The sequence below is a fragment of the Balaenoptera ricei genome, chromosome 5 (genome assembly GCF_028023285.1).
Source record: "Balaenoptera ricei isolate mBalRic1 chromosome 5, mBalRic1.hap2, whole genome shotgun sequence".
Classification (NCBI taxonomy): Eukaryota; Metazoa; Chordata; class Mammalia; order Artiodactyla; family Balaenopteridae; genus Balaenoptera; species Balaenoptera ricei.
The window spans coordinates 39,895,042-39,920,453 of NC_082643.1; the positions used below are offsets into that span (position 1 = coordinate 39,895,042).

At 39.5% G+C, this 25,412-nt stretch overlaps 1 protein-coding gene across 2 annotated transcripts in view; it reads right to left on the minus strand.

Moving 5' to 3' along the window:
* The window catches only part of KLHL2 (kelch like family member 2), a 126,615-nt gene that overhangs the window by 22,619 nt on the left and 78,584 nt on the right, over positions 1–25,412 (minus strand). For both annotated transcript variants that reach the window (XM_059923973.1, XM_059923974.1), the window contains one exon: positions 3,967–4,076. In XM_059923973.1, coding sequence (XP_059779956.1) covers positions 3,967–4,076 — 110 coding nt within the window. The remainder of the gene's footprint in view (positions 1–3,966; positions 4,077–25,412) is intronic.

Consider the following 25,412-nt stretch of genomic DNA (forward strand, 5'->3'; position numbering starts at 1 on the left):
TAACCACCACTCAACTCTCTTTTTATGTGTTTGACTTTTGAGTCTGCATATAAGTGAGATGATACAGTATTTGTCTTTCTCTGACTTATTTCACTTAGCATAATGCCCTCAAGGTCCATCCATGTTGTCACAAAAGGCAGGATTTCCTTCTTTTTATGGCTGAGTAATATTCCATTGTGTGTATATAGCACCTCTCTATCCATTCATTCAGGTTGTTTCCACATCTTGGTTATTGTGAAAAATGCTGCAGCCAACACAGCAATACAGATATCTCTTCAAGATTCTGTTTCTATTTCCTTTGGATAAATACTCAGAAGTGGGACTGCTGGATCATATGGTAGATCTACTTTTAATTTAGTAGGTACTTTAATAAATACTTTAGTACCTTTACGTATTTAGTGAGTACTTTTTGCTGGGTATTTACTACGTATTTCATGAAGTACATTATCTAATCTTCTTGAACTTGAGTGGTAGCGGTGATAATTTGATGATATATGATCTAATTCATTGTTGACAACCTTTCCAAATTGAATTTGGTTCTACTTACCTAGATTTAAATCTAAAGTCCCTTTTGAATAAAGTACCCAAAATAATAAAGCAAAGTGATATCTGGAATGAAAATCATGTACTCTTAGCAACAACTCATTTTTTGGCTTTTTCTTTGGGTTTACAAACAAATGTTGGACCATATACTTCTAAATCAAGGATCTGCAGAATAGATTAACTCTCTTTTGTCACAACAGTAGAATGTATTAAAATATAATATTTTATATTAAAAATAATCAAAATAATAAGGGCATTACAACATATACCTATGAGAAAGCTAATAAGCTATTATGAAGACGGTATTTGACTACATAATTTCCTTCCAGACTGATGAATATACAACACAGTAATCTTTAAAGGGTTGTAGAAAATGTTTGATGATATGTAAATGAATAACTGGGAAGCAATAAATAGGTTATTTTGATGCAGGTATAGAGCAAGAAGCTAAAAATAATCTACATTATAATTAATGAGCCTCTTTAATTCATTCAGTCACCAAGTACCTCTATGTGCCAGATGCTAGAAGATAAAGAGGGTCCTGTCAATTCTATCTGCTAACTATTTCTCAGCTCTGTCTTCTCTTCTCCACCCCTCTTTCTACCACCCTATACCAGATCCTATTGCTCACTGGTAACTTCAACATCCTCCTATCTGACCCTCACCCCATTTTTGGTCCATTCTGCACACCACCACTTTGGAGCTAGTCGCCAAAAATGGTCCCTAATAAACCACTTCTCTGGTATCCACACCTTATGTAGTAACCTCCCACAGGAATCTAAGCTGGCCCTGTGTAACCAACAGAAGGTTGTGGAGGCAGTGCTGTGGCGTTTCTGAAGCTGGGTCATAAGCTGCCTCTGGTCTCTTGAAATGTTCATTAGGGGGAAGCCAGGTGTCATGTAAAAAGTCTGATTACTGGAGATGAGATGCTATGAGACCCAAGCCAGTCATAGAGAGGAAGGGGGGGTGGGGAGGGTGAGATACCAACCAATACCTGGCCCAGGAGCCAGGTAAGTGAGTGAAGGAACCATCCTGGGTGTTCCAGAAACATAAGATGCCACGTGCAGAGGGACTGAAGCCTTGGGTATGTGGCTTCAGTAGAATAATACCACCTGTCAAGCCAACCCAGCTGAAGCCCCAGGCACTGCAGAGCAGAGACAAGCTGTCCCTATGTGCCCTGCATGAATTCTGCCCACAGGCTGTGAGCATAACGACATGGTTGTTTTATGTCCCTACATTTTGGGGTGGTTGTTATGCAGCAGTAGAAAACCAGAACAGCCTCCGTGACATTTCTACAGTGAAGGCATTATCATGGCACTCTTCTACTGATTAGAACCCCTCAGAGGCTCTTCATTACCAGGATAAAGTCAATTTTTTAAAAAAAATTTTATTTATTTTTGGCTGTGTTGGGTCTTCGTTGCTGTGCGTGGGCTTTCTCTAGCTGTGGCGAGCAGGGGCTACTCTTCATTGCGGTGCACGGGCTTCTTGTTGTGGCTTCTCTTGCTGTGGAGCATGGGCTCTAGGTGCGCGGGCTTCAGTAGTTGTGGCACACGGGCTCAGTAATCGTGTCATGCAGGGTTTAGAAAGCAGGCTTAGTAGTTGTGGTGCACGGGCTTAGCTGCTCTGCTGCATGTGGGATCTTCCCGGACCAGGGCTTGAATCCGTGTCCCCTGCACTGGCAGGCAGATTCCTATCCACTGCACCACCAGGGAAGTCCAAGTCAATTTTCTTTAACATGGCTGAGAAGGTATTTTATGTCATCTTCCCACCTTATCTCCTACTACTGTGCCAAACATACTATAAACTCTAATTGTACTGAACTAAAAGAATGCAATCATTCTTTCACAGCTCTTTACACTTACATATTCTGTTCCCTCTACCTGGGCTGCCCTTCTCCTTCCCACCCATCCTTGTTTCCCTGGCAAACTCATACGCACTTTTAAAAACTTGGATCATATATCTGAGCCACACTGAACTCCAATCTGTATCCAAGGAATGATTAAAGGCTCCTTCTGGACCCCCTACAGCATTCTGTGATCATTCATTACCCCACTGGTTGTCCCTGTAGTCATGAGTAAAGGATTTTATTTTGTCAATCTTCTTGTATGGAGGACTCCATGGCAGTGTCTGGTACACAGTAGGCACTCAACACACATCTATTAAACATGAATAGTAGTGTCTTCCTCTCCTCTATATTTCTGGGGTGTTAAGATTATACATTTCACAACCACTTTCACATATTTTTTTATTTGGTAAATATTATAAGAAATGTGTCTTTTTGCCCCCAAGCAGTATGAATATCCTTGAGGAAAAGAACAACAAAGTTTATACAACGAATCACACAAAGGAAAAACTCAAGTTTCACTTCCTCCAAACACTGCAGGTTCATAAGCTTTTGCCCCGATTCCCACAAGCTACAAAACCTACCCAAAGAATAAAACCCACTGAGAAGCTTCTCCTTCCACCGATACAAAAGGTGCAGGTGGCTGAAAAAGGCAACCCCAACTTCGGAGAGACAGGCTACAACCAGACAAAGCAGCTGCACAGGGCTCTGGAAGGGGGGAAGGACACATGGGGAGGGTGGGATGTAAGCTGCAGGGGCACATCTGAAGGAAGAGGTCAGTCTGGAACTAGCTAAACTTTGTCACCTGGGTGACTTTGTCCAACTCACATGATGGTGAAATTACTTTGGTTTGAGAATATTATGTTTATTTATTTATTTATTTTTAAAGTGGCTTCTTTTTATTAATTAATTAATTTATTTTTGGCTGCGTCGGGTCTTCGTTGTTGCATGCGGCCTTTCTCTAGTAGTGTTGAGCGGGGGCTACTCTTTGTTGCGGTGTGTGGGCTTCTCATTGCGGTGGCTTCTCTTGTTGAGGAGCACGGGCTCTAGGCATGCAGGCTTCAGTAGTTGTGGCACACGGGCTCAGTAGTTTTGGCTCATGGGCTCTTGAGCGCAGGCTCAGTAGTTGTGGCGCACGGGCTAGTTGCTCCATGGCATGTGGGATCTTCCCGGACCAGGGCTTGAACCCGTGTCCCCCGCATTGGCAGGCGGATTCTTAACCACTGTGCCACCAGGGAAGTCTGAGAATATTATGTTTAGATCACAATTTTTCCAGGTATCTAGCTGTGAGAAGAAACCCAGTTCCCCAAAGGCCCTCTGTTTCAGATAGTTCAATGTATGCAAGCTCTTGCTGTGGGGTCAAGCACAAAACTCTGGTGTCTAACCATTTAGGGAAGCTCCTAAGGAATGAGAACACAGTTATTTACACAATCAACAAGTCAACTAGTGGAGTTTCTCAACTTCCAGATCAAAGATCACTGGCTGCCACTACACATACAGGATCACAAAGTTAAAAAACAAAGCGAAAGAAAGGAAAAATACTATATCACTGTACACTGGAAAAAGAAAAATACACTTACCTTCTCTTCTGAAGAAATGGTAAGTTTGTCACTCGAGATTAAGCTGCACACTTGTTCAATGCCAAGGTTGAGAAATTCTTCACTAAGTACGACATCTGCAAAATGTTGCTCTGTTTGGAGGTTACAAAGAAAACCCATTAACGCCCCATTCTATTACCATAGTTTCAAACTGCTTAAAAAAGAAGAGGTTTTTTCTAATCTAACCCATGAAGGAGAAAACCAAGTGTACTTCCTTAAGGCAAGAACTAACAAGACAAACCCAAACAAACTCTCCTGGGGAAGTGGTCTGTACTTGAGTGACAAAGTGGAAGCACAGGCAGGAAGGTAGCCTTACTGTACGCTAGGCTGAATCACTTCTGTTTTATAAGGGGGCGTTTTAGAGTTAATCATCTATCTATTCCTTTTCTGGTAATAAGACTATCAGTGTTGAAATTTGTAAAACCTTTTGATTACATAAATCAGATAAATTACATGGTGTTATTATTCACACACTTAAATGTATTATGTAAAACATTAGAGGGCTTTAGGACATAACGGGGTAAGGAGGGGAAGCTGCTTCAATTGAAAACCAAAGACTAAACAAGGAAATCTTAAATGCTGGTCAGTCTGAATACATAACTCTGAATTCTATGTAAGCAATTTACTTGGGGATCAAGTTACACTATTTTATACCCTCAATTCCTTTCCAGAAACCAGTGAAATTAGTAATTCTTAAAACTGAAAAAGAAACACTTTCTTTGATTTCACAAATATACCCACTCCTCCAAAGGGGGGGAGGGGGTACTATTAGTATAATCAATGACTTAAAAACTTAAAAAAAAATCAACTAATCATTTACAAAGTATCCTTTCCTCCAAATCTAGCTCTTATTTTAAAGCGTGAGCTCACAAGGAAATATGGTGGTCAAATCCCAGCTCTGCCACGTGCTAGTCTGTAAAACCTTGGGCAAGTTTTGTAATTTCTCTAACTCTTGGTTTCCTCATCTGTAAAATGGGGATAATAAAAATACCTTACATAACAAGATTGCTGTGAGGATTAAATAAATTAATGGCTTGTAAGCATCTAGAACTGTGTGTGGTAAAGGGTAAAGACTCAATAATTTAGCTCTTATTGTATTGTGATCCCTATATTCTAAAGTAAAAATCTGCTAGGAATTCTAGGTATTTTCTAGGTCTTTACAATTAACCATATTCTAATAGTAATTTTTTTCAAAGCCTTTTTTTTCTAAGGTGAAATAAAAGATTCATTTCAAATGTATGTTTCAACATACCATAAAAAGGGTTAGTTGGCTTCCCTTGCAGAGAACACAGAGCAAAGCAATGCCCCCAAGATTGGAGAGATCAACAGGAGAACACAGGGAGCTGCAGCTGATTGAAACAGAGACTCACAAGTGGAAACCGCATGGGAATCAGTGCGAGGGTAGGAAAACCTCAGCGGGGACAACTCTTGAGAGTTAAAAACTCCAGGGGGACCCAGTCATAGGGGGATCCCCACAATATTGTGAGATTTCCTCCAGGAGCTCGACCAGGTTTCCACAGTAAATATGAGAGAAGAATCCCCTCTGGCTTCTGGTAGGGGGAGGAGAAATGAAACAATTTGAAATACCCAAAGCAGTCTGTTCTTAATAAGGCCTGCCCTCAGGAGAAACTAGTTAATAACCAGAGCCTAACTGACCCAAGGAAGGGAAACACCCAACTCCAGCCCACTCCAGCCATCCTGTCCCACCTAGGGAGGGAGAAAGAAACCCGAGAAACATTTGTCAAGTTCACAGTCCAGAGCCATAGGCTCACTAACAAACTGAGACCTAATCATAGGAATACAGAAGGCTTCCCTCCCCACATCTCACTGCCACATCTCTAAAGGCCTGTTTACAGCAGTTCCTTTCACTGGGTACATCATGTCTGGCTACCAAGAAAAAAATTACAAGGCATCCCAAAAGGCAAAAAACACAACTTGAAGAGACAGAGCAAGCATCCAAACCAGACATGGCAGGGATGCTGGATTTATCAAACTGGGAATTTAAAACAACTATGATAAATATGCTGAGAGCTCTAATGGATAAAGCAGACAGCATGCAGGAACAGATGGGCAATGTAAACAGAGAGATGGAAAATTCTAAGAAAAAAGTAAAAAGAAATGCTAGAGATCAAAAACACAGTAAGAAAAATGAAGAATGTCTTTGATGGGCTGATTAGTAGACTGGATACGGCTGAGGAAGCAACCTCTGAGTTTGAGGAAAACGGTGGATACATGTCATTACACATTGTCAAAACCCACAGAATATACAACACAAGTAGTGAACCATATATACTATGGTCTTCAGCTAATAATAATGTATCAATATTGGCTCATAATCTGTAACAAATGTACCACACTAATGCAATATGTTAATAATAGCAGAAACTGTAGGAAGAGGGAGGACACAGGAAGAACTCTCTGCACCGCCCACTCAATTTGTCTATAAAACTACAACTGCTCTAACAAATATTATTAGTTAAAAAAGAATGCACTGATAAAGAACATAAATGATTAATTTGTAACTTAATTTGTAATTAATCAAAAGTCAATGAAAAAACTAAAATTAGTATTTGAAAAAATACAAACGAAAGATTAAACTTACATTTTTAAGAGATATCTAGTCCTTATAACATAATATTACTTCATAATAGTACTTCAAAACCTACTGTGAATTTTTAATAGGATTATAGATTTTAATAAACCATCATGATTAATTACAAAGGTCCTTTCTATATCTGAAATATGATCCTAATAGTTCCTGACCTCACAAGAAGTTTACACAAAAAAATTATTTCAGAAGTTTTTATACATAAAGAAATAAGGAAAAACTTTTTTTCAGTGGTTGGATTTGCTTTTTAAAGAATGAACATAAGAAAAGCATACAGAGATTCTTTGTATTTAAAGTTCCCAAATATTGAGAAATTCATTTTAGTGAAAATTTGGCAAGTAGCATATAAACTTAAAAATGTTTATGACAGCAAATTGGAAATTCAAAGATAAATACACAATAGCTACTGAACAAAAGACAAGTGAATATAAACTCTTTTCCCTAGTCATAAAATATTTTCACTTCCAAACATAGGTCTGTAATGATTTTGCACCAAGCTTCTTTTACAATTTTAAAATCTGAATCAAAGAAAGAGATTACTGGCCTCCCTTTTTATGGGGGAAAAAATCTCTAGTGGTAACAAACACAACAGAGAGAACATAACTTTTCTATATCATGACTGTATAAGTTACCCTAGACTCCGCCTCATTAATCAGAAAAATGGGCTTACTAAAAAACAAATCTGGTGACTTTTTAAAAATAATCAATTACTTAAATTTAGAAGTAAGGGCATTAGTAAACTTTATCCAAAGTCAAGTTTGGGCTCTAAATTCATTGTGTACTCTTTACTAGTGACTAAAGGAGTTTAAGAGGGCAGGAAAAGTAGTCAACTACTACAACTGTACCGTCGACCTTCCCATATCCAGGGCTGTGAAACTCAACTGTATTCATCCTACATCATTTTATACAGGGAACCTGAGTATTGACAGATGTTGGTATCAGCGGGTCTCCTGGAACCAGTCTCCCAAGGATACACAGGGATGATGGTATTGCGAAAACCACAACACAGCTGTTATTCAAACAAATGAACCTGAGGACCCTCACCAATTACAAAAAAACTAGTCTAAATGAAAAGTGGAGAAAGATGAAATGTTCAAGGGAACTTTCATTGCAGAAAGTCATATACATATTTTTAAATAGTTCCAACCCTCACATACGTTCTACTTTCTACCTTAACAACCTCTCCTCCTCAGTAAAATCTTTCGGTATTGGTATCTAATGTTTACCCCTTCACATTAAGCTTTCTTTGGAAAGGTTTTGGCAATTATGTGGAGCATCACTAAATATGGAGGGCAGTATCTGGCAACATCAGGAGTAAATTAGTTTACTGTAAGGCCTGCCTTTTCTCTATTTATATGAACAGTATGAATCTTCAAATGTTCTGCTGTATTAACTGACAGGCAATTTGGCAGGACTCTTGCTGGTTAATACACCCCAGGCACCCAGACACACCAGATGACTGGCTCAGTCACTGTAAGGCACTCTGGGGCACGAGTGATATTTTAAATGTCTTTGGTTACCCAGGTTTGTCCTGTGAATAATATTCTTAATTTAATGTCACCTAACTTGGGCATTTACTGATCTTTCCCACTAAACCTGAAGATTCCACCTACCTACCTACAACAATTCACATAATTTATATGGCCTGACTTCATCCCACACACCAGCAGAACTCACGGTTATCCTAGGGCCACTGTCCCTGGCCCAACCCTCACTGTTTCCAGAACAGCTTACGCTTGACACTGCCAACTGTCTGCTATTTTATATGTTCTGAAGCCTTGGTCTCCAGATCCTATTGTTTCTTATCAGTCCATGCTTGCTCTGCATGATCCTACCAACCTTAAAACTTTAACCAATTCACTCAGTATCAAACTAAAAACATTAAAAGTAGCATCCATTCTTTTTGATGTGATGGTAAATAGGATTATTTCCTTAATCTCTCTTTCTGATACTTTGCTGTTAGTGTACAGAAATGCAACAGATTTCTGTATATTAATTTTGTATCCTGATACTTTACCAAATTCATTACTGAGCTCTAGTAGTTCTCGGGTAGCCTTTAGGACTTTCTGTGTACAGTATCATGTCATCTGTAGACAGTGACAGTTATGGGACTTCCCTGGTGGCGCAGTGGTTAAGAATCCACCTGCCAATGCAGGGGACATGGGTTCGATCCCTCGTCTGGGAAGATCCCACATGCCGTGGAGCAACTAATTCTGTGCACCACAACTACTGAGCCTGTGCTCTAGAACCCGCGAGTCACAACTACTGCGCCCGTGTGCCACAACTACTGAAGCCCACGTGCCTAGAGCCTGTGCTCTGCAACGAGAAGCCACCGCAATGAGACGCCCGTGCACCGCAACCAAGAGTAGCCCCCACTTGCCGTAACTAGAGAAAGCCTGAGCGCAGCAACGAAGACCCAACGCAGCCAAAAAAAAAAAAAACACACAAACAAACAGTGACAGTTTTACTTCCTTTTCAGTTTGGATTCCTTTTATTTCTTTTTCTTCTCTGATTGCTGTGGCTAAGACTTCCAAAACTATGTTGAATAAAAGTGGCGAGAAGGACATCCTTGTCTTGTTCCTGATCTCAGAGGGAATGCTTTCAGCTTTTCACCGTTGAGTATGATGTTAGCTGTGGGTTTGTCATACTTGGCCTTTATTATGTTGAGGTATGTTCGTTCACTCTATGTCCACTTTCTGGAGAGTTTTTACCATAAATGGATACTGAATTTTATCAAAATCTTTTTTGGCATCTACTGAGATGATCATATGGTTTTTATTCTTCAATTTGTTAATGTGGTGTATCACACTGACTGATTTGTGGATACTGAAAAATCCTTGCATCCCTGAGACAAATCCCTTTTGATCATGGTGTATGATCCTTTAATGTATTGTTGGATTCGACTGGCTAGTATTTTGTTGAGGATTTTTGTATCTGTGTTCATCAGTGATATTGGTCTGTAATTTTCTTTTTTTGTGATATCTTTGTCTGGTTTTGGTTTCAGGGTGATGATGCCCTCACAGGACGACTTTGGAAGTGTTCCTTCCTCTGCAATTTTTGGAATAGTTTGAGAAGGATAGGTATTAACTCTTCTCTAAATGTTTCATAGAATTCACCTGTAAAGCCATCTGGTTCTGGACTTCTGTTTTCTGGGAGTTTTTAAATTATTCAATTTCATTACTTGGTCTGTTCACATCTTCTATTTCTTCCTGGTTCAGTCTTGGGAGCTTCTCTCCATTTCTCATTGAATTTTAACTTTTCCACCTTTGGAAGGGACAGGAAGGGACAATAGGTTTGGCTACTGTGCTGGTCCAGATTGCCAGCAGCAATACCATCTAGCAAATGCTTCCCCTTCAGCCCACTCCCATTTACATAGGGTATCATTCCATAGGTACTGAACTAGTGGTCTATCTCAACCACTAGGTAATACAGCTGTATTCACTGTCAACCCCAAGTTTGCCAGATGGGGTGAACGCACAATCTATCACATTAGGCCTTTAGGAATCCTGATGTAAAAGTTTAAAAGTACAGTTAAGGTTTCTTGCTTAGGAATCACCCCTGCTTCTGGCCCCTGCAACTGCAGCCCTGGTCCTGGAACCACTGAATCAGGTAGGAATAAAAGGAAGTTGAGGTGTTGTGGGGGAAACTGTATAGTCATACCAGCATCTTCTCGCACCTCTTCTTCCCCAGATTCTTCTGAAAAGTGAAGGAATCTATCTGTTGAAGACCCTCCCTTGGTCACACCCACATGGGGTGTCCTTACCCCATGCTGAGTGCGAGCACACGCTTGTGAAGACGTGTAAGCCAGCCCTTCATGCCTTTACCTCCCCCAGTTTTAGACAACAAATGTTTCAGTTGCCTGTTCTAAGTCTCTATCAAAGTACTACTCCTAGGATATCTCTCCTAGGATACCTCTTTGCTCATTGTTGGACATTATGGATTACTACTGTGGACTGAATTGTGTTCCCCCAAAATTTACATTTTGAAGACTGAACCCTTAATGTGGTTGTATTTGGAGATAGATCCTTCAAGGAGGTAATTAAATTTAAATGAGGTCATAAGAGAGCCCTAATCCAATAGGGCTGGTGTCCTTATAAAAAGACACCAGTGGTGTGCATGCACAGAGAAAATGCCATGTGTGGACACAGAAGGTGGTCATCTATAAGCTGGGAAGAGAGGTCTCACCAGAAACCAACTTTACTGGCAGCTTGATCTTGGACTTCCAGTCTCCAGAACTATGAGGAGGTAAATTTCTGTTATTTAAGTCACCCAGTCTGTGGTATTTTGTTATGGCAGGAAAACTTTTGGAAATTGCAAAGCACTACAGAATTTAAAGAATCTTTCATTCAATTAAAAAAAAATGTTTTTAATATCTACAAAAAAAAGTAGCATCCAAACCTATTATATTATTTTCAACAGCATATAACATTTCTCTTTTCTTCTTTGTAACCCTTGTGCTATAAGAAAAAAAAATATTTTAGTGAAAAACACTTTGGTGATATAAGCTTCTGGCAAGTACTACTGGAAACTGAGAATAGAGGAGGAATTAATTATTTCTCAGTTAATGAGACAGTTTTAATGAATGGCCAAGAGAACACATATAGCACATCTAAATAATATACTAATAAACTCTTCTCTAAGTGACATTAGAGTGTAGTTTAATCTGCTACCTTCACAATGGTCATTCTCAAACCTTATGCTGAAGATGACAGTTCCACTGTTGCCATCAAACCATCCTGCTTTTTGATTGTGGGCTAGAAATGGAACAACTGTGAGAAATACAGAGTAGTATTACCACATGGACAGGATTCACTATCGAGAGGAACCACTGCACATCTGTGCACGTGCATAGACATGTGCATACTGAAACGGGTCCGTTAGCTACCACCGCCATTCAGTTTTATGCCTCAGAATGCTTTGGGGTAAGGAGAATGGGAAGCGGTTTGTTTTACAGTATCTATAACCAATTCTCTTGTACTAAAATAAAGCAAGTCTTGTCATTTGAATGGGAAAAAGTATAATTCTGTATCTGTTGGAGGAAAAAAACCCTGTTGTCTAACTTGTAAGGGCAAAAGGAGCTTTACAAAGTTGTTATGGGAACATATAAAATTCAAACCACATTTATAAAGGGAATCGCTAGGCCATCTCAGAAGGAAGAGCTTTGGGTGTGATGAGATCACAAATTTTAGTCAACTAATGCAAGACACTTAAAATACGGCAAGCCATTTCCCCAATACATATTAAAAAAAATAGCATGGGCTCCTAACAATACCTTTAATGAATCGGTAAAATCTTGCATGTGTTTCTAAAACATTAAAATAACATAAACCTGTAATGACTGACAGTGGCAGTTCTCAATTTTACGATTCCTATATGCATATTCAAATTTCTAGGCACCAAAAGCAACTGAAAACATGTTTAGATAGAAATGTGTTCACAGGAACTCTGTAGAAAGAAAGGCAAGGTTAGTGTTACCTGTCATTTTATGTGTTCTTTATACAAATCATTATTTGTCTCTCTGCTGCTTAGTTCCTGTTGTTAAATGCTCTAATATAACCACTACTGCTAATAAAAATGATATATGAACATTTCTTCCCTGGCCTCAAGCTACAAAACCATGAAGATCAAAATTAAAAACAAACAAAAAAACCCAAAACATATCCCTACTATGAAACTGTGTACTATTTCATACTGCCGGTAAGAGTATAAATTAGTACAAGCTCTACAGACATCAATATTGAAATCTCATCCTACAAATACACTTGACCAGTTATGAAATAACACATTCCAAGTTATTCACTGCAGCATTTTTAATAACTGCAAAAGAGTTAATTGGTTGGCATTGATTAAAAATGGTACAATTACACAATATTCTGCATCTATAAAATATTCTGCATCTATACAAAAGAATAAGAAAGTTCATGCTATGAAGAGAGTTTCAGGAAATGTTGCCAGTTTGAGGGGAAAAAAGGTACTACCGAAGGAGTACACAGCATATTAGCTACCTTTTGTGTAAAGAAAGGGGAAGGATAACACTATAGATTCATGTACACTGGAAAACTATAAAAGGAACTAATAAAAACACTTCCCTATAGAGGAGGGCATACCTAAGGAGGAGGGAAGTAGGACAGATGTGGAAACAAATTTTTTCAGTGGATAGCTTGGTACATTTTATTGTTATATGAACCATGTGAATAGATTACCTAGCCTCCCTCACCCCCACAAAACAAAAAAACCCCCCAAACTAATACTAGTAACTACATTTGTTGGGGGACAGGGGGTGAGGGGGAATGACGGGCAAGGGTGAAAGGGAGACTTCTTCAATATACACCTTTCAATACCCTTGTGTATATAGTCAAATGATCTTTGATAAGGATGCCAAGACCACTGAAAGAGGAAAGAACAGTCTCTTCAAAAAACAGTGTTGGGAAAACTGGATACCCACCTGCAAAAGAATGAGGGCGGGCTCTGATCTTATACCATACACAAAAATTAATTCAAAATGGATTAAAGACCTAAACCTAAAACCCCAAACTATAAAACTCTAAAAGAAAACACAGGGGGAAAAACTTCATGATGTTTGATTTGGCAATTTTTTCTTAGATATGACACCAAAAGCACAGGCAACCAAAACAAAAACAGATAAATGGGACTACATCAAACTTAAAAACTTTGTGCATCAAAGGACACAATCAACAGAGTGCAAAAGCAACCTATGGGAACTGGAGAAAAATATTTACAGATCATATATCTGATTAGGTGTTACTATCAAGAATATAAAAATAACTCCTACACCTAATAAATAGCAAAAAAACAAACAATCCGATTAACAAATGGGCAGAGAATCTGCATAGACATTTTTCCAAAGACATTCAAATGGCCAAAAAAGCATATGAAAAGATGCTCAACATCACTTATCATCAGAAAATGCAAATCAAAACCACAATGAGATATCACCTGACAACTATTAGAATGGCTCATCAAAAAGACAAGAGACAAGTATTGGTGAGGATGTGGAGAAAGGGAACCCTCCTGCACTGTTGGTGGAAATGTAAACTGGTGCAGCCACCATGGAAAACAGTATGGAGGTTCCTCAAAAAAATTAAAAATAAAACTACTGTATGATCCAGAAATCCCACTGCTGGTATATATTTGAAGGAAATGAAATCACTATCTTGAAGAGATACCTGTATTATCATGTTCACTGCAGCATTATTCATAATAGCCAACATATGGAAACGACCTAAGTGTCCATTAACAAATGAATGAAAAAAGATATGATACACACACATACACACACACTCAATGGAAAAAGAAGAAAATTGGACCATTTGTAACAACATGGATGGACCTTGAGGGCCTTATGCTAAGTGAAGTAAGTCAGATAAAGACAAATATTATATAATATCACTTATATGTGAAATCTAAAACAGCCAAAGTCATAGAAACAGAGTAGACTGTGGCGGTTACCAAGGCTTGGAGGGGTTAGGTCAAAGGGGATTATCTGCCAGTAAGAAGATGAATAAGTTCTGGGGATCTATATTCATTTTTGGTGGAGATCATATCATATAAGACCCTATCTGCAAACAAACAATTTTACTTCTTCCTTTCTGACTGGGTACCTTTTATTTCTTTCTCTTGCCTGATTGCTCTGGCTAGGACTTCCACTACTATGTTGAATAGGAGTGGTAATGGTGGGCACCCCTGTCTAATATCTGATCTTAAAGAAAAGCTTTCAACTTTTTGCTTTTTGAGTATGACATTAGCTGTGGGCTTGCCATATATGGCCTTTATTATGTTACAGTATGTTCCTTCTATATCCAATTTGCTGAGAGTTTTTCTCATGAAAGGATGCTGTACTTCGTCAAATGGTTTTTCTGCATCTGCTAAGATGACTGTATGATTTTTATCTTTCATTCTATTAAGTGGTGTACCTCATTAATTGATTTGCATATGTTGAATTCTATGCATACACTCCACTTGATCATGGTGTATGACCCATTTAATGTGCTGTTAACGTCAGTTTGCTAATATTTGGTTGAAAATTTTTGCATCTATATTCATCAAGGATACTGGCCTATAGTTATCTTTTCTTGTTATGTCCTTATCTGGCTTTGGTATCAGGGTAATGCTGGCCTTGTAAAATGAGTTTGAGAGTTTTGCTTCCTCTTTGACGTTTTGTAAGAGTTTGAGAAGGATTAGTGTTAATTCTTCTTTAAACGTTTGATGGAATTCACCAGTGAAGCCAACTTGGTCCTGGACTTTGCTTTGCTGGGAAGCTTTTGATTTCTGATTCAATCTCCTTATTTGTTATTGGTCTGTTCAGAGTTTCTGTTTCATGATTCAGTCTTCATAGATTGTATGTTTCTAGGAATTTATCCATTTCTTCGAGGTTATATTGGCATATAAACATCCATCATAGGCTCTTACAATCCTTTGCCTTTCTGTGGTATAAGGTGTAATGTCTCCTCTTTCATTATTAATTTTAATTCACATGAACCTTCTTTTTCCCCTAGTCTAGCTAAAGGTTTGTCCATTTGGTTTATCTTTTCAAAAAACCAGCCCTTAATTTCATTTACCTTTTTCTATTGTTTTTCTGGTCTCTATTTCATTTATTTCTACTCTGATCTTTGTTATTTCCTTCCTTCTGCTATCGTTGGGCTTAGTTTGTTCTTCTTTTTCTAGTTCCCTGAGATACAAAATTAGGTTGTTTGAGATCTTTTTTCTTAATATAGGCATTTATCACTGTTAACTTCCCTCTTAGAATTGGTTTTGCAGCATCTTGTAGATTTTGGTATGGTGTGTTTTCATTTTTGTTTGTTTCAAGGTATTTTTAAATTTCCTTTTTGATTTCTTTTCAGTTGTTTTCTTTTCTTTTTTTTTTTAATTTCTTTTTTTGACCCATTGGTTGTTCAGGACTGTGTTGTTTAATTTCCAAACATTTGTGAATTTTTTTTTTTTTTAACTTTGGGATTATTTATTTATTTATTTATTTTTGGCTGTGTTGGGTCCTTGTCTCTGCGCAAGGGCTCTCTCCAGTTGCAGCAAGCGGGGGCCACTCTTCATCGCGGTGCGCGGGCCTCTCATTATCGCGGCCTCTCTTGTTGCGGAGCACAGGCTCCAGACGCGCAGGCTCAGTACTTGTAGCTCACAGGCCCAGTTGCTCCGCGGCACGTGGGATCCTCCCAGACCAGGGCTCAAACCCGTGTCCCCTGCATTGGCAGGCAGACTCTCAACCACTGCGCCACCAGGGAAGCCCACGTTTGTGAATTTTTGAATTTCCTCCTGTTACTGATTTATAGTGTTATACCACTGCGGTCAAAAAATATACTTGGTATGTTTTTAATTTTCTTAAATTTGTTAAACCTTGTTGTGTGACCTACCATATGGTCTATCCTGGAGAATGTTCTCTGTGTGCTTGAGAATAATGTGTATTCTGCTATTTTCAGATAGAATGTTCTGAATATGTCTGTTAGGTCCACTGGGTCTAAAGTACGGCTCAAGTCCAATGTTTCCTTGTTGATATTCTGTCCCGATGATTATCCATTGTTGAAGGTGGGGTACTGATGTTCCTGAAGATTATTTTATTATTGTCTATTTCTCCTTCCAGATCTTTTAGTATTTCTTAATACATTTAGGTGCTCCAATGTTGGGTGCATATATATCTATGATTGTTATATCTTCTTGATGAATTGAACCATTTATCATTATATAATGACCTTCTCTGTCTCTAGTTACCATTTTTGGCTTAACATCTATTTTGTCTGACATCAGTATAGGTACCCCTGTACTCTTGTGGTTTCCAATTGCATGGAATATCTTTTCCATCTCTTCACTTTGAGCCCATGTGTGACCTCAAAACTGAAGTGAGATGCTGGTAGGCACCATATATTATTTTTTTGTTTGTTTGTTTTTTTAAATCCATCCAACCAATCTATGCCTTTTGATTCTCCAATCAAATCCATTTACATTTAACATGATTATTGATAGGTAAGATATTACTAATTCCATCTTACAGTTTTCTGGCTATTTTTGCAGTTCCCTTGTTCCTTTCTTCCTCTCTCACTGTCTTCCTTAGTAAACATGGTTTTCTATAGTGGTGTGCTTTGAGTCCCTTCTTTTACCTTTTGTGTATCTACTTTAGGTTTTTGCTTTGTGGTTACCATGAGGCTTACATAAAATATCTTATAGATATAACAATGTATTTTATGCTGATAACAACTTAACTTTAATCATATACAAAAACTCTACCCTTTTACTCCCCCCCTACCTTTTATGGGTTTTGATGTATAATGTACCTCTTTCTACATTGTAAATTCATGAACAAATTATTGTAGCTATAGTTTTTTTTAATACTCTTATCCTTCAACCTTATACCACTATTTTAGAGTATTAGAGTATTCTTAATTTGATTATACGCTTACCTTTACGAGTGTGTTGTATATTTTCATACATTTTCATGTTACTAATAGGTGCCCTTTTATTTCAGCATGAAGAACTCCTTCCAGCATTTCTTTTATGGCAGAACTAGTGGTGATGAACTCCCTCAGCCTTTGTGTCTGGGAAAGTCTTTATCTCTCCTTCATTTCTGAATCATGGACTAAGAAAGGGCACTCCTGGCACTAAGCTGTGCTGCCATGTGGAAGGGGTGACACAGGTGAGGTCAAACTGTTCCTCTCACCCTCTCCAGCGTGTCCAAACTTGTGCTGGTATTGTTGTTTTTGCTCCGATGTAATGCTATATCATCTCCTCTGGAAACCTGGACTTCCAAGAAGGCTCTCTCATCTGTGGGGGATAGTCTGGCTCAGTGTTCTCCGGGGGCTCCCAGACTGCAGTCAAGAGGGGCTGGAACCATTTCACAGATCACTTCAGGATCCACAGCCAGTACCAAGGTCTGCCTGCCTATTGCCTAATGCACAGTGGGCAAGGCTCCTTCTGGGTCCCTTAGGGTATGATGCTGGATCCCACAGCTGCCACAAAGGTACCTTCATTTGTGGATGGATACAGGATATTTGTTGTGCAGGGAGGGAAGGCAAGAATGAGGGATGTCTTATGCCCACGACCAGAAAACATTTATAACCATGTGAAAACATCAGTGATTGAAATTTTAAAAACAAAAAAAATAACAAAATATCCCCAAACTAAGCCTAACTAGTTTCTGTCCCCAGTGAGAAAGAAAAGTGTTACTATAAACAGTCAATGCGTTTTATTGTCTTGACTTCAGTGAACAATCATCTGCTATCCTCTCCTACTTGGGCCACTGCTTTACCTTGCTGGCCTTTACACCAAAGTTCTTTGGAGCAGACCTTAATACTGAAGCCTCTACATACTGATGCACACACATCTTTATCTGTTGAAACACAGGCTCTGGCTCACTTTCCCCTCAAATTGTTCTTTGGAAGTTCTTAAGATTAGTATTTCTCAACCCCTGTGCAGTGTTTCACCCTAAGAACACTCTCTCCTAGCTTGGATTCTATAACACTTTTTTCTACCTTTCTAACTACTCAGTCTGTCTCTATCAGCTCCCTAAAGCTAGGTATTGCCTACAGTCCTGCCTGTCCCGAGTCCCCTTTTCATTTTCTGCTTGTTCTCCTTTAACCATTTCATCCACATTTGTGTGTCCCCAGTTACTGTCAACAGTTGACAATTCCAGAGTCAACCTCTTTCCCAAACCCCAATAACTGAATTTCCAGCTATCTGTTAGTCTCCATATGCTCTGTCTAACCGTCATAGCTATTTTAAACAAATAGATCCACCCCAACACCATTCACCTGCAACACATAAGAGCAGTCCTCTAAAACTCACATTATTCATTGCCATAGGTCACTTACTTTGGCTTCTTTTGCGCTCTGTGGTCTGACTTTTTAATCATCATACATCTTTCCATTGATGGCTTTGCTTCACTTCTTGGCTTGATGCTCAGCAAAGATTCTCTGGCTGAGTGTGCTGATTATCTCCTCAAAACAAATTAATGTCTTCTGCTGGCCAAGCTGTCTTTGGCTACTGCTAATAATCTTGCCGAGTCTGAGAACCTCTAAAGTGATACTGCACTTCACTGCTGGTTGTCCCTTGAGCAATCAAGACTAAGACCTATCTACACCTTCCTCCAGACACCTGCCTCCTGACCTCCCATGTTTCTTTTGGGTATTAATGGCTCTGTTATCCACACTGACTCCAAGGCTAAATAAAGTCTCAGTCACAATTGATTCCCCACTCCCTCTATCTCTTTTTATTGTGGTAAAAACATAAGATAATTTACCACCTTAACCATTTTTAAGTATACATATAGTTCAGTAGTGTTAAATATGCTCACATTGGAAAATCTAAAACTCTATACCTGTTAAACAACTTCCCTTTTCCTCCTCCTCCATCCCTTCCTCTCTATAAACCCGAAAATAAATTGTTTCACAAATCCTGGGAACCTTTCTCTATAGTGCCACAAGAAATCATAAGATCTAGTGGTATAAGGGATCTGAAAGGTCACCTGACCACAACTTTCATATGTAAGAGTAACCTCTAAAATGTTTACATTCAATGGATATCTAGCTACAGTTTGCACACATCAGCAGAGAGCAAAGCAGTCACCCTTGAGCATTTACTGTAAGCTTCTTTATGTTTCTCCTTATTTTGTAACATTGATACTACTTATGCCCACCACAGAACAAGATTAACTTCTGTCTCTCATGAAATTCCTTCGAACTTTTACAGAGAGCATTATATTCTCCTGAATTTTCCTTCTATGGTTTATAAATTCCTAAGTCTTTTGACAACTATTTCTACAACATGGTTTGGGGTCTTCATCATCATCCTGGCTGTGAATTCAGTGCTTCAGTTCATCAGTCTCTCTGAAAACAATAACTGAAAATGAATTCGGGACTTCCCGGGTGGTCCAGTGGTTAAGAATCCGCCTTCCAATGCAGGGGATGCGGGTTCAATCCTTGGTCGGGGAACCAAGAACCCAAATGCCGCGGGGCAACTAAGCCCATGCACTGGAACTACTGAGCCAGCGGGCTCTAGAGCCCACGAGCCACAACTAGAGAGAAGGCTGCGTGCCGCAACAAAGAACTAATGCAGCCAAATAAATAAATAAATAATAATAAAAAAGAAAGAAAATGAACTCAATTTCATAGATATGGTCTGACCTAGGCAGAAAAGAATGAGATAATCACCTTACACCTCTCTAGACACAATTACATTACTGATTGCTATTGAATCCACTATCAACAAAAACCCTAACAACTTTGGATTGGTTTGGCCAATACAAGCCTAATACTTGTCACAAAGCTGAGATAAGAAATTCTTCCTTTTTGCTAAATGAATTCTTATTCAGATTACTGTATCTCAGTAAGGTACAGTAAAAATTAGCAGCTACTGCACATTGGTAATAAATATACACACTTTGAAATGTACTTACAAAGCATTACCTAAAATGTAATGCTACAGGACAGAACATCTCAGAGTCTAGTCTGTTTCCTGTACTCTTATCCAGGGTTAGTTCCCAGATCCACAACCTCCTCTTTATCTTCACTACCCTAGTTCTCACTGTTACCAACCTCAACTACTCTTTCCAGTCCTCTCACCCACATGTTGACAGATTATTCTGTTTATAGCACAGAGCATGCATTGTGGTATTAGTGATTTGCCTCTACTAGTTTACTCTGGCACTGAGTAAAGCCAACCAGTAATTATACTGGCATTTGATAATCAGTCCCTTCTCTCTCAACAAACCCCATAACTGCAACAGAGCATGATTCCCAGTCGTATGTTGATAATCAGTCCCTTCTCTCTCAACAAACCCCATAACTGCAACAGAGCATGATTCCCAGTCGTATGGACTATGCCGTGGATATGCAACATACATTGAACACATATTTGTAGGTATATAATGTACATAGGCATTCTTCCTTATATATAAGGAATCTCCTCACTCCGTAGAGCAGTTGAACTTTGCTGTTTGCTTCCCTCCTACAAATAAAATAAGTGTATCAAGAAATGAGAGACAGTCTCTAAGATCTGTCACACCAGGTCTAAAGGGCTCAGGTCCCTCATCCCAAATGAAGTCAACAATACAAATCCAAAGTTCTGCTTGTTCTGTTTTGTACCCTGTGATAAGGTACAAAGTAGTCTTTATATTTGATTTCTACACAACAAGCACCTTTTTGATCAAAATTAAATGCTGCAAGGGGCTCCTATAATTCCTCTATACTACATCCAGTGCAGAATCTATCTGAGAAGTGAGGTTAAGTGCATGGATACAACAACAGTATTTTAGACCCACAAACAGCTTACCCCTGAGAGACAAAGTTTTTGGGGGAAAATAAAGATATCTCTAGTCTTCATTTTCTTAATTAATAAAATGACAGTGTTAGACTAGATAACTGCTAAGGTTCCCAACTAGTGCTAATACTCCATGAGTCTTTCATTCTGAATACTATTAGTCTCTAAGGGGAAAAAAATACATATATGTATCTCCATCAGTTCCATTAACACAGACAATTTGGTGAAACCTGAAAAGAGCTAACTCACCTCAGCTAGAAAAACTGTCAACAAAGCAGAACAGAGAAATTGCATGTAGTTTGTTAGGACATAAATGAAGATCATAATAAGTTTAAGAATATAAAAATGATTAATTCTTTTAAGAAGTGTCATTTAAGTCAGCTTAAATTCAATCAAGAAGTGGTGTACGGGCTTCCCTGGTGGCGCAGTGGTTGAGAGTCTGCCTGCTAATGCAGGGGACACGGGTTCGAGCCCTGGTCTGGGAAGATTCCACATGCCGCGGAGCAACTAGGCCCGTGAGCCACAACTGCTGAGCCTGCGCATCTGGAGCCTGTGCTCCGCAACAAGAGAGGCCACTGTGGTGAGGGGCCCACGCACCGCGATGAAGAGTGGCTCCCGCTTGCCGCAACTAGAGAAAGCCCTCGCACAGAAATGAAGACCCAACACAGCCAAAAATAAATAAATAAAAATAAATTTTAAAAAAAGAAGTGGTGTACATCAAATGCTTTCACAGTTCTGCAAAGGAAGAAATTTTCTGTATCAGTAAATTAACATTGCGACAGACCCTCGAATAAGCGGCATCTGTTCTTTGGTATGCATATCACAAAGTCAAGGCTGGTGATACCATTATTAGAACCACTCTCTCAAGTTTCCTCCAAGAGGGCAGATTTCAAAATCATGAGCTTATTTTGACAGATGTTTACCCCAAGCAGTGATTCCTAGCCTAAATTACAGAAGGGTGGGCAAATGATTGAAGTAAATTGACTGCAGAAGAAAATGTTATGGGACCACCTCTCAGAGAGAATAAGGCATAATCTAGATATACCAAATTTGGGTGTGACTTGACTACTACTGGCCTATAAACTCCTTTGAAGCAGGGGTTAAATCGTATTGAGCCTGTCATCACCCACAGCAGTTTGGCACATAAAGAGGGTAGCTCTGAAAGGACTGACCACTGGGTCTAAGCTGCGCAGCCAAGAGATGACTGGGAGAACTGGGACCAGAGAACACATATTTATGAAGAAACACAAGAGCACGAGAAGGCAGGAATATGGTCAGTGCAAAGGTTGAAACCTTGGGAGTTCCAAATACCAACAAGGTTCAACATGCCCTAGAGTTGTGCTCTAAGGTGGCAAATGGGTTTATGGAAGGAAAACAGTAGTCTCAAGGAGGTAGGAAGAGGGAGGCTCAAGGGAGACAACAGTATAGATTTTGAAGTTGCTGATGGCAAGAGAAACAAAGTACAGAGGGAAAAGACAATACAGGTGTCAGACGAAGTATGACTGGAGGCCTGGAGTCCTAGAGAGAATGGGCTGCAGAGAGAATGCTGCAGACTGACAGCCAGAAAGTGCAGAACCGAGGACAGTGACAGTGACAGAACAACAGTCTGGAAGTCTACCCTCCTACCCACCTGGTGAGTAGGGGGGGAGTGCCCCTTAAAGAAGTTTGCCCCCAACATGCAGGTATGGGACAAAGCAAAGTTTCATTTAAGACAAAGGGAGAGGGTACACACAAGAAAACAGCTGGGCATATAAAAATGTTTGATCAGTGTCCAAGCATAGTGGGAAGGCTAAAGTAGGGCACTATGGGGTGCCTGGACAGGCCTAGGATATATAAACAGATAATAGGGTTAAGAGCAAGAAGAGAACAAGAAATAAACTGAAAGCATGTCAGTGACCTGAGGACTTCTTCACAGGTAGCCCTGTTACTGAGGAATGTCAGGTCCCTCAAAGTTTCAGCTAGAGCACTGGTTTGAATATGATACTAAAAATTTCCCAAAAGGTCAGTTAGAACCAATATTAAGCAGCTTCTCAAATTTTTAGTGTGGGGAGTGGTGAGATGTAGGAATGACTAAGAATCGGGAACTTACTGTTTCCCTTAAATGTGTTAGAAATTCTCACAATTCAACCACTGGTAACTTCTGTTTATCAACAAGAAAGTTTGAATAAAATTCATATTTCAAGTTAAAATCTAACTTCCAAAAGAATCTTTTGCTGGAACTATAAAAATGCACCTGAAGTCATAAGTTCAGTTTTTATCTCCTCTATATTTTCAGTTCAGCAAAAATGCTCAAAACAAAGGTCTTAATGATTTGGGAAATGAGTAAAACACGAACACCAATCAAAACACAAGTCCATAAACCAGCATTCTCCAAACAAGTCCATACTCTTGGCATAGGTGTGAAATTTTGCGTTTTTAGGTATAGAGCAAAAATAATTTCACACAGCTTTTCTGCTAAGAAAACAATCACTCAAGAGCATAAGAAAGGCTGATTACAGTCCAGAACAACAGGTCTCAACATGAAGGTCGTTTTGCCTGACTGGTCTGGTGGCCCTCGGTGGTCCATGGTTTGAGGCTGCTCACGACCCTGGAAAAGCAGAGTGGGCCAGGGGGGAAGGGCTGTGACTGAAGCAATGGGAGGGGGTCACCAGGATGGGCAGTGCAGACTCTCCCCCAGTGCTGAGACCTCCAACCTTCCCCACTAGGTTTCCCATATTTTTACTTTTTCTAAAGATGCTGATATATGAAAAATGAACACGAGTTCACAGAAGAGATTCCCATGGACCATTTTAATTTTCATTACACCTGTACAATTTAATTCAATTATAATGAATATGACACAGCTCATTTCCAATCTGCAAGAAAAAGGAATGAAGCAGATCTTCTGCCCAGAAGCCCTGGTGAGTTTTCAGAGGATAAGGAGTGCTCCAGTCTCTTAAGCACAGTCACACCTTGGATCAGGATGTACCCTGAGGTTATGCAACTTTCTTCCCTTTCCCCTCTCTCTCCCTCAGCCCCTCTTTCTCCTCCCTGCTTCTTTCCATGTATGTATGTACTTATGTATTTAATAACTCTTCTATTGCTCCTTATTTCTTCCTTTCCTTCTTTCTTGCCTGTATGCCACACAGCCCACTTATAAGCACACTGCCTAGGACGGGGGAAAAAAGTTAAGATATTAACTTCTTCTGTGGATGGGGGAAAAAAGTTAAGATATTAACTTCTTCTATTGTCACTGTTCCGGGAATACCTTCAGTCTCCTAGATTTATTTATATGCTCAAATTTGAACTTGAAAGTAATTTAGGAGTTTGGGTAGGCCTTCTGGACACATAAAATGTTTGAATTGTAAAAATAAAGGAGGGAAGGACTGAAAAACAATAATTTATTATGGCAGAAAAAGAGAACTCTAGGTATCTTCCTGTGTTGACTCCCTACCTCCCCACCTCCTGTTTGCTTAAGATATAAACAACAATCAGATATTTTCACTATGAAGAACAACTATTTTACTTTAGTATTATACTGGATTATTTATTTTAGAAAGTTTGTTGCAACTAGTTATCAATACCCCAGAGTTATGGAAATAGCTTGATTATATGAAGTTGGTCACTGCAATTTTATTTCTTTAAAATTATAAGGATGAAACATGTATATGAAATAATATTACTGAATTGCTTCAAAATAATATTGGAGAGGGTGCTTTCAAGATGGCAGAGGAGTAAGATGTGGACATCACCCTGCTCCCCACAAATACATCAAAACTACATCTACATGTGGAACAACTCCAACAGAACACCTACTGAACGCTGCCAGAAGGCCACAGACTGGCCAAACGGGTCTTGGTACTCTGGCCCGGTGTCAGGCCTGAGCCTCTCAGGTGGGAGAGCCGAGTTCAAGACATTGGTCCGCCAGAGACCCCCCGGCCCCATATAATATCAAACGACGAAAGCTCTCCCAGAGATCTCCATCTCAACGCTAAGACCCAGCTCCACTCAACGACCACCAAGTTACAGTGCTGGACACCCTATGCCAAACAACTAGCAAGACAGGAACACAACCACACCCATTAGCAGAGAGGCTGCCTAAAATCGTAAGGTCACAAACACCCCAAAACACACCATTGCACGCAGCCCTGCCCACCAGAAAGACAAGATCCAAACTCATCCCCCAGAACACAGGCACCAGTCCCCTCCACCAGGAAGCCTACACAACCCACTGAAACAACCTTACCCACTGGGGGCAGACACCAAAAACGACAGGAACTACGACCCTGCAGCCAGCGAAAAGGAGACCCCAAACACAGTAAGTTAAGCAAGATGAGAAGACAGAGAAATACACAGCAGATGAAGGAGCAAGGTAAAAACCTACCAGACCAAATAATGAAGAGGAAATATGCAGTCTACCTGGAAAAGAATTCAGAGTAATGATAGTAAAGATGATCCAAAATCTTGCAAATAGAATGGAAAAATACAAGAAACGTTTAACAAGGACCTAGAAGAACTAAAGAGCTAACAAACAATGATGAACAACACAATACATGAAATTAAA